At 48.9% G+C, this 9,664-nt stretch overlaps 1 protein-coding gene across 1 annotated transcript; it reads right to left on the bottom strand.

Moving 5' to 3' along the window:
- Positions 1-5,968: 5,968 nt before the first annotated feature.
- LOC141013544 (uncharacterized) lies at positions 5,969-8,460 on the bottom strand. The gene has a single exon (XM_073487297.1). It carries the CDS (start codon positions 8,458-8,460, stop codon positions 6,064-6,066), a length of 2,397 nt encoding a protein of 798 aa, XP_073343398.1. The 3' UTR covers positions 5,969-6,063.
- Between the last annotated feature and the right edge of the window lie 1,204 nt (positions 8,461-9,664).

The raw sequence follows: 9,664 nt of genomic DNA, 5'->3' as shown, positions 1-9,664 counted from the left end.
TTAAATTGGCAGCCATCAGTCTCGGATGCTTCATTAGGTCCCACTTAGGCTGTGTTTTGCCAGCCCTCTGATTACTTAATCGACTGTGTTAACTGGGAGCTTACAATCGCCCAGTCAGCCCTTTGAATGTAGCTGTATAGCAGAGAGCATAATTCAAATTCAGCACTAATGCTGTTGGCTACAATAAACACCAATCAAAATCCTCAACAAGTCATCTCCTACCTGACTGTTTTTACAGGAAACACGTAAATATGCGAAGCTAATGACCCTCCATGTCATGCATTCATGGGGACTAGAAAAAAAAGGTGATTATTCCTATAACCCCTGGATCTGTCTCTTTATTCGGATCCTCACCAAAGGTTCATGGGGTATATTCTAGGCCAAGGCCCATCCTCCATCCAAATTTCGTGGAAATCTGTTCTGTAGGTTTTGTTGCTGAACCAACCAACCAACAAACAGACAAGACTGAAAACATAAACCCCTTGGCAGAGGTAATTATCACCAGTTCTGCCATTTTTAGCATCCTTGAGATCGTTGTTTCGGTTTTCTGGCACGCAACTTGACTGTCTTGGTTCAGTGCCTCTTTCAGCTGCAGCATGCACCTGTTTTTAGGGAAAAAGCTCTGATAAACCTCAGACATTTAGCAACTAGCTGGTGAACAAGGTGGAGCATTTAGCAGCTAAAGAGCCAGACATTTTTCTCTGGACTTAGTGGAATCCAAAACCAGAGCTAAAAGGTATGTGAGTACTCATCAGGTGGACACAGACATCATCATCTTCAAACTGTTGTTGTGTCTAGTATCTACTATATACTGTATGTAAATAGGCACTCAATATCAAAACTGTTGCTGGCCGCTGGCACTGGATTTGAAAATGCTGACTACTGCCTCCTGGTGATGTGACAGGAAAGAGTACTTCATCGCCAGGTGAAATATTTACTTTTTAATAAGTTAATTTCATTTTTCCTTATTTCACTTATAGCAGATTTTATAATGGGTTGTTAATATGTACTAGTATTGGTTATTTTTAAGGTATGCAGCCAGTGACATAAAGAGAGGAACACAGATGTGGATCCTTGAATGAATGGGTTGATTGTTCTGTGACCTGTTGGTTACGCCCTGGGGCTCCAGTAGGGCCAATCACGTCCTGCCTCCTCACTCAGTACAGACAAGAGTGCAAGAGGCGAGCGTGGTTTTCCTCTTTCCTCTCCCACTACTATTCCCCCTATTTAAGGTAATTATTGTACATAAATCACTGTAAACTTGTGCACATATGTTAACAATAGTTTTTGCTGTGTTACTGTGATATTATCTGAAAAAAAATGTATTTGTTTAAATGGTTTCTTGTTAGTTCAGGCCATGTGTTAGCTAGCCCATGGAGACCTCGTAGCTGTGCGGCCGTATCTGACTGTTTTTCTTTCTTATCCTCATCATTTAAGCTAGTAACTATTCTATTTCCAGTGCTATGAGATAAAAGTGTTTATTTTGTCACTGAGGTGTTCATAATGTTATAGAAATAAGTGAGTGGGTTTAAAACACAAAATGTACTCATAATTCATCATTCATGTAATAAGTTAGTTGTTGTTAATAAAAAATGATTGAGTAAGTTAAAAAGATATATTTGTAATGGTATCCTGAGAGCGTGTCACTGAATGTGTTTATACTTGGAAATATGGCAGTTTTGTTTGATTTATTAAATATAACTCAATTTAGACTAATGAGTGCAAGAGCCGCATGTGGTTTTCCTCATTCCTCTCCCACGACTATTCCCCCTGTTTAAGGGCACAACATTGACAGTATCAAAAAGACACTGTCAAAGGGATCAACACACTGGCCAAGTGTTAAGGTGTTTGTCTTGTAAACCAAAAATTGTGGGTTTGAACCCCATCCATGCCTTTAATTAGAATAGTGGAATCCTGTTGGGGAAGATTTGCAGCAAGCTATTATAACTACCACTGAAGTGGTTTTGAGCACTTTGCCATGTGTTTACATATCTTTCTGTGGACAGAATTGTCAATGAGATAGTATCAGAACCGTGCCAGGTGCAGTCACAAAATGTTACAGGTGTGTGACTGAGATCAAAATGAAGCTTATTTTGAAGTACTACAGTATATTAAACTAACGTCTGACAAAATAGTTTTCATTGAAAGGAGATGAATTCCTCAGGAAAAAGAAAGATCGTAAAATGATGTCGTGGAGAAAGGAGAGAGAGAAAGGCAAGAACGGCATTAAGCATCTCATCCATCTTAACATGGATTAACAACTCTGGGTCCATCAGAACCTAAGCAGAAACAGCAAAAATAATGTGTGTGTGTGTGGCTGTAGGTGTGTGTGTGTGTCTATATGTGTGTGTTTCTGGCTAAAGGAGATGGGTGTCCAATAGGCCTTTTTTCCACCTTTCACATCGCTAAAAATCATGGCACACACACACACACACGCACACACACACACATACACACACTTGGAGGGCCAGGGGAAATATTTTTTTCTCAGGTATTAGAGGAATCCAGTGTGTCTCAGCAGAAATGAGGTGAAGCCTGGACATGTTCAGTTTTTAGACAATTAACCTGTGCTGAGACCCCGACAATGAGTGAGGCAAAAGGTCACTGTAGCCCGATAATAGTTACATAATCCATGAAGGTTAAGGGAATGTGTGGATGTGTTGTATGTGTGTGTATGTGTGTGTGTTTTCAAGGGAGAAAGAGAGATGGTAAGTGAGTGAAAAAAAGCCTTGCATTTGAAGCATGTGTTGAGGTGAGTGTGTTTGTCTGGTTTCTGCTGCTGTGTGTGTTAACAAGGGTCTGTGTATGGGATGTGTATGTGTGCTTTTTCCTGTCTTCTACAATTAACCTCTACTGAGACCCTGAAAATAAAGCTGGGTGAACAGATGGTGAGGGCAAAAAAAACAAAATAAGCAGGGACATGCTTGCAAGGCACGTGTGTGTGTGTGTGTGTGTGTGTGTGTGTGTGTGTGTGTGTGTGTGTAACAATACTTGGAATCAAATACAGGGTGATACATCATTCAGCTTAAATGTGGTATGCAAAATAACAGAATTAACTGATATTTATTGAACATGCAGAACCTGACAGGCAGCTGACATCTTTAATGTATGTTTAGCCTGAAAGTGAATTAAAAATGTAGCATTACTACATTTAGCATTAAGTCAAAGGGGAAACAAAAGTGGACTCTGCATGCTATATTCAACCAGTATTGTTTATGAGTAACCACGCCTTTACTAGAATAAACTTGTATGTTCAATTTGATAAACTTTGGAATGAGTTGTGGTGAAACTTTCACTTAAGTTGAAACAGAATTAATAGTCACACAGCCATTCAAAACAAGATACTTTACAGCAAAATCAGTTGCTTTCAACCAGTTACTTACTTTGATGGTACACATATGACTCTTGAATAAACTCTGTTCAAGTATAGGACTAATGTCTGGTTACCCAACAAGCTACCTAGTGTCATAGTTTGAGTTTTGGTTTTGTTATTTCCTGTTTCATTTTAGTTCTGTCCTCATGTGTCATGTTTTGCTTTTCATTTCCTCCCTTTTGTCTGTTTTCCTCCCATTGTCTTCTCCTCTCTTTGTCAGTTTGTCTGTTCTCTTTCTTCATGTGTCTCAGACCCGTTCTGTCCTGTGTCCTTCGAGCAGTCCTAGATCTTCTTTGGTTTGCACTTCTGGTTTGTTTTTGTTTTTTGTTTTTTTTCTGTAGTTCTTTTGTTCTTGTGTTTTTTTTCACCTGCCATTTGGTTCCTGCCTTTTGACCTCTGGATTTAGTATTTTTTGGGATTATTATTATCAAAGCTTGCTTTTGTTTCAACCTACCTACCTTTTTGTGTCTTGCGTTTGTGTCTCTTTTTTTGTTTAAACAGCAACACCATTTTAGCAGTGTACATCTTTTTTTTACGTGAAAGCACAGTTTCAGATGCTGATTTTCAACTGTGTGGATATACTGCACTGTAGATCACTGGGATTGGGTAAAACATTACATTATAAGTCAAGTTTCAGTTCACCTGAAGAAAACTGAAGAAAACTGAACTTAGGAGGTGTTTACTGCGACTACCTGCTGTTACATTAGATGTGTGTTTTAAAGTATGGTAAGCCCACAGAGGGGCGAACTTGATAATCTGTAGTCAGGAATGTAAAACACTTTGAGTCAATTTAATTTACACTGCCTGGCCAAAAGAAAAGTCACCATCTGGGTTTAACTAAGCAAATCGGTAAGAGCCTTCCATTGGATAATTACTGCAGTGATTAATATGTCTCAGCTTTAATTATTAGTTATTTAACCCTAACTGATGCAGTGACTTGCTTCTCATTTCTTAACAACCATGTCGGAAGACATATTCTGTGGTCGTGAATGTCACTCTGTTTCAGAAGGGTCAAATTATGGCCTGCATCAAGCAAAGAAAACAATTAAGGAGATTGCTGAAACTGTTACAGTTTGGAGCCATCTGGCTGGCATCCAAATGACTTTTGGTTGGGAGGGGAAATTTGAGGTAGCTGCAGCTGTAGAAGCGTAGGGCCACTGAGCAGGCTGACGCATTTGACTCTAGCGTGTGTTGAAGTCAACAGGTTAACAGGTTACATAAGGTAGGTGGATTAAATTGAATCTAAAAGTGTATTTTAAAAAATAGCCTGTTGTAGAGATTCAGCAACACATTTTCAAGTGCGGACAAAACTTAAGGTTATTTACATAACCCCGGTTCTCTGAGTAATATGAGTGAGATGTCTCACTATGGGATGCACGCCTCGCTGCAGCCCTCAGAAGCATTAATCTCATTACGCCAATCCTGATTGGCTGGTGAAACGTGTCCGTCCGCCTCAGGTAGTCCCCTCTACCTTAAATAGCGCATGCGGACGGCACCACGTCATTCAAGATAAGCACCTCTTCTCACTCGCCCAAGCAAGAAGGGATGTCTGGTGAGACATCTCACTCATATTACTCAGAGAACCGGGGTTATGTAAATAACCTTAAGTTCTCTTTCATAATATTTCGTTCGATGTCTCACTATGGGATGTGGTAGCTCCCGTATTGCCAGACAAGCTTACCTAACGTCCACCAACCCACAGGGAAAAGTACTCTGTTCCAATCAGGACAGCAAAACCGCGCGTGCCACGCACGGCGCGGAGACGTCCAGCTTATAGAAGCGGACAAAAGTGAGAGGCGAGGACCAACTCGCTGCAGCACAGATGTCCTGAACAGAAACTCCCCTGAATAAGGCCCAGGATGCGGCCAAACCCCGAGTCGAGTGCGCTCGCAGGCCCACAGGTGGCTGCAAACCCTGACTCGTATACGCCAAAGCAATTGCCTCCACCACCCAGTGGGATAGGCGCTGCTTTGTGATAGGTTTTCCCTTATGAGGATTAGCCCAGGAGACGAACAGCTGATCGCTCCTCCTGAAACCCTTTGTCCTATCCATGTAAGTGCGCACCGCACGGACTGGACACAACGCATGTGACCGCTGCTCTCCTGGTGAAGCAGCAAAGGCCACAAGGTCAATAGGAGAAATTGAGCCGACCACCTTAGGCACAAAAGCCGGGTTGGGCTTCAAAATCATCCTTACATCCCCCGGGAAGAGCTGAGCGCATGACGAATGCACCGAAAGCGCATGGATGTCACTAACCCGTTTAGCCGAAGCCAGAGCCAGTAACAACACTGTCTTGAGAGACACGTGTTTCAAGTCTGCTCCCTCCAGTGGCTCAAAGGGAGGTCCTTTAAGACCCTCCAGAACCACAGCCAGATCCCATGGTGGTACCAGTGGTCTGGACACGGGGAGAAGCCTGCGCGCTCCCTTCATAAAACGGCAAACCAGCGGGTGCTGGCTCGCTGTTTGCTTCCCAAACCCCACGTGACAGGCGGCGATAGCTGCCAAGTACACCTTAACCGTGGAGAAGGCTTTTCGTTTGTCAATCAGGTCCTGCAAGAATGATAATATCACTCCTACTGGACACTGAAAGGGAATGTGGCCATTTCTGTGACACCACCCCTCAAACACTCTCCACTTACAGTCATACAGGGACCTAGTGGAGGAGGCTCGAGCACTTTGTATGGTGGAAATCACGCGCTGTGAGAGCCCCACAGCTGACAGACTGAGCCACTCAGGGGCCAAGCCCACAGCGCCATGCGTTCTGGGTGCGGGTGGAAGACCGTCCCCCCCCCCTGCGATAGCAGGTCCCTGCGTAGCGGGAGCTGCCAGGGCTGAGCGCACAGCAACCGATATATCTCCGCCAGCCAATGCATCGCAGGCCAATGCGGAGCTATCAAAATCAGTGCGTGGCCGTGCTCCCTCACTCTGGACAGAGTGGGGGGTATCAAGGCCAGGGGAGGGAACGCGTACAGAAGCTCGTGCGGCCAGGCGTGTGCTAGTGCGTCGACGCCGAGGGGAGCATCCATGCTGCGCAGAGAGTAAAACAGCGCGCACTGCGCGTTTCCTCTCGACGCGAACAGATCCACCGTGGCCCGACCGTAACGGCCCCATATCTGTTCCACAATTTCCGGGTGTAGAGTCCACTCCCCGTATACTGGCGCGCCCCTGGACAACAGGTCCGCGCCTGTGTTCAGGGCTCCTGGGACGTGCGTCGCTCTCAGGGAGAGGAGACGACCGCAGCTCCACAGGATCAGTTTGCGTGCCAGCATGTACAACCGACGGGAGCGTAACCCCCCCTGACGGTTGATGTACGCCACTGTCGTCGTATTGTCCGTCCTCACCAGGACATGATGACCCGTGAGAGACGGAAGGAAATGTTTCAGGGAGAGGAACACCGCTGACAGTTCCAGAAAATTTATGTGAGACCGCTGGAGGTCCACACTCCAGTGGCCCCTCACAGACCGGCCCTCGTGAATTCCGCCCCAGCCCGTCAGGCTGGCGTCCGTAGTGACCACCTTCCTGGACAAGACGGAGCCCATGGGCACCCCTTGTGTCAGAAAGGACGGGACGCGCCAGTGGCGCAGCGCCCTGGCGCACCCTGGTGTGACCAGTATCCTCCGTGCGCCATGACGCACGGGATCCAGCCCGCATGAGGCCACCCAAAGCTGGAATTCCCTCATGTGGAGGCGACCAAGATGGACTACGAGAATGGCAGACGCCATCAGCCCGAGTAATCGAAGACACAATCTGAACTGAACAGATTTGCCTGGATGAAAGAGCGCGAGACATGCCCTGAAAGTTTTCACTCGCTCCGCCGAGAGGCGCGCTGTGAAAGTCACCGAGTCCAGAGATAATCCCAGAAAGATTATGCCCTGCGCTGGGGATAGCATGCTCTTTTCCGCGTTTATCACGAAACCCAGATCGATTAGGTGACGTATGAGAATACGCGTGTGCGCCCTGGCCTCCTGCTCCGACTGTGCCAACAGCAGCCAATCGTCCAGATATGTGGCCAAGCGGATGCCCTGCCGTCTCAGCGGGGCTATTGCCGCTTCTGTGCACCGCACAAACACCCTCGGGCTCAAAGACAGACCGAAAGGGAGCACGCGGTACTCGTAACAGCTCCCTTGGAAAGCGAATCTCAGATACTTTCTGTGGGGAGGATAAATCGGGATATGGAAATACGCGTCTTTTAGATCGACAGAAGTGAACCAATCGTTCTGTCTCACAAGGCGCAGCAGGGATGCGTGCGTAAGCATCCTGAACTTGTATTTCCTGAGATATTTGTTCAGAGCACGTAAATCCAGGATAGGGCGAATACCGCTCCCCCCCCGTTTGGGGACCAGAAAATACCTGGAGTAAAAACCGCTCTGACACTGTGCGGGAGGGACGACACAAATTGCTCCTTTGTTTAACAGTGAGAGGATTTCCTCCTGTAAAACGCGAGCTGACTCTCCCTGAGCCTGGGAGTGTATTATACCGGCGAATCGCGGAGGAACAGCTGAGAACTGCAGCCTGTATCCCTTCGCGATCGTCCTCAACACCCAGGGTGGAGCTGCGAGCGCGGCCCATCTCTCGCATCTGAGGGAGAGAGTGGACACGCACCGCAGCCCCTCCACCATGAGAGGCTCCAGCCGCGGTGCGGTGGAGCTCTCCCTTGGTGGGGTAGTGACATGGCTCCCGGGCGGTGCTGTGCATTTCCGCCCGGGAAGACAGCGCAGCAGCGGGGACCCCACAGCCCCCCCCACGGGAAAAGCCGCAGCTTTCCGCCGAGGGGGGACAGCGGATGTCGCCACCGCGCTGCTTATTCTGATAGTTTTGGCTTTTTTTATTAGCTGCGCCCTCGGCACTCGGCCTGGATGCGACAGCGGAACACAATTTATTCTCTTTATGAAAACTTGTGTGTGTGTGCGTGCTTGTGGACATGAGGGAGGCGCAACTGCTGAAACCTCTGCCGTCAAATGTCCGTCTCTCCCGGCTTGCTCTGGCACGGTCCGTGGCAGCTGGGAGACGGGGGCGTGGGGGGCCCCTGAGCGCACGCTCGAAAGCCGAACAGGTGGAGCTGGAGAACGGGGAACTTCCAGCTGCATCACCGGTAAAGAGAGGGGCCTTCAGGCAGCTCTCTTCTTCCTCCTGGCCTGGTTAGTGGCAGCTTGCGCGGGCTGTGCCGGCGGAGCTGCAGCCGGGGCCGAGGGTTTCTTGGACCAGCCGGCCCGGCTGGGCAGGGGAGGTGGGGCGGGCCGGGGTTTCGACAGTTTAGGTATTTTAAACTGCGAAACTTGGGCAGCAGCCTGCGCGAAGGTTTTCCGCTGTGCAGGCGGAGAGGGAGCTTGGGGCTTTCGAGGGAGGCAGAGCTGGAGAGCTTCGTCTTCCTTCTTTTTGGCTTCACACCGCCGTTGCATCGAAGCCAACGCGGAACCAAAAATCCCCTCCGGGACAATGGGCATGTCCAGGACGTCGTCCTTCTCTCTGTCTGACAGGTTGGCGAGGTTGAGCCACCGCGCTCGTTCCTGCAGAACCATTGCCCCCATCGACCTTCCCGTGGCCTGGACCGCACAGCGTTGGATACGGAGGCACAGGTCGGTGATGACCGGTATCTCCTCCCACGTAACTGGGTCCTGAGTTTGTACAAAATCCTCGCATAACTCAGCCTGATAAGCCGTGAGCAGGGAGAGGACATTGAGCGCTCTGGCCGAAAGCGCCGCCGCCTTGTATGCCTTTTCAGTCAGAGTTGACTGAAAACGGTCAGACTTGGATGGCAGGCTGGGGCTCCGGGAGGACACCGCTGACAGCCGTGGGTGAAGGTGCGCTGCCACGAGTGGCTCCATCGGAGGCATGCGGAGCAGACCCAGGCTCTCCATCGCCTCACAGTCGAGGGACGAGGCTCCGGGAATCGGGCTCCTGCTGCTGTAAGGGCGGTCTCTCCATGAGCGCGCCACCTCATCCAGCAGCTCTGGGAAGACAGGGAGACGTTGCTTCGTCGCACTCTTAGCCAAGGGCAATTTCTTCCCCTCGTAGCGGGATCTGGTGGTCTCAGCTACGACAGCGGGCCAGGGGATATCCAGTCGGGCAGCCGCGCGTTTGCACACGTCGAGCAGGTCCGAGCTGGGGAGGGGAGAAGCTGGTGTGCTACTCTCATCTCCATCCCGAGAGGCGACGGAGGCCGCGGGCTGCGCAGCCCGGGCCGGAGTGATGAAGATGTCGTCCTCTTCTTCATCCTCTGAGATGAGGAGTTCCGAGGCGCCATCGTCATCGTCCCCATAGTCCAGTTCCAGGACGTCTTCCTCCTGCGGG

This window comes from Pagrus major, chromosome 18, assembly GCF_040436345.1.
Source record: "Pagrus major chromosome 18, Pma_NU_1.0".
NCBI lineage: Eukaryota > Metazoa > Chordata > Actinopteri > Spariformes > Sparidae > Pagrus > Pagrus major.
This window is presented reverse-complemented; position numbering and strand designations above follow the sequence as displayed.

What these genes read in the sequence shown, in the direction of transcription:
- LOC141013544 (XM_073487297.1), bottom strand. Translation starts at nt 8,460, where the DNA reads ATGCAGCTGGAAGTTCCCCGTTCTCCAGCTCCACCTGTTCGGCTTTCG.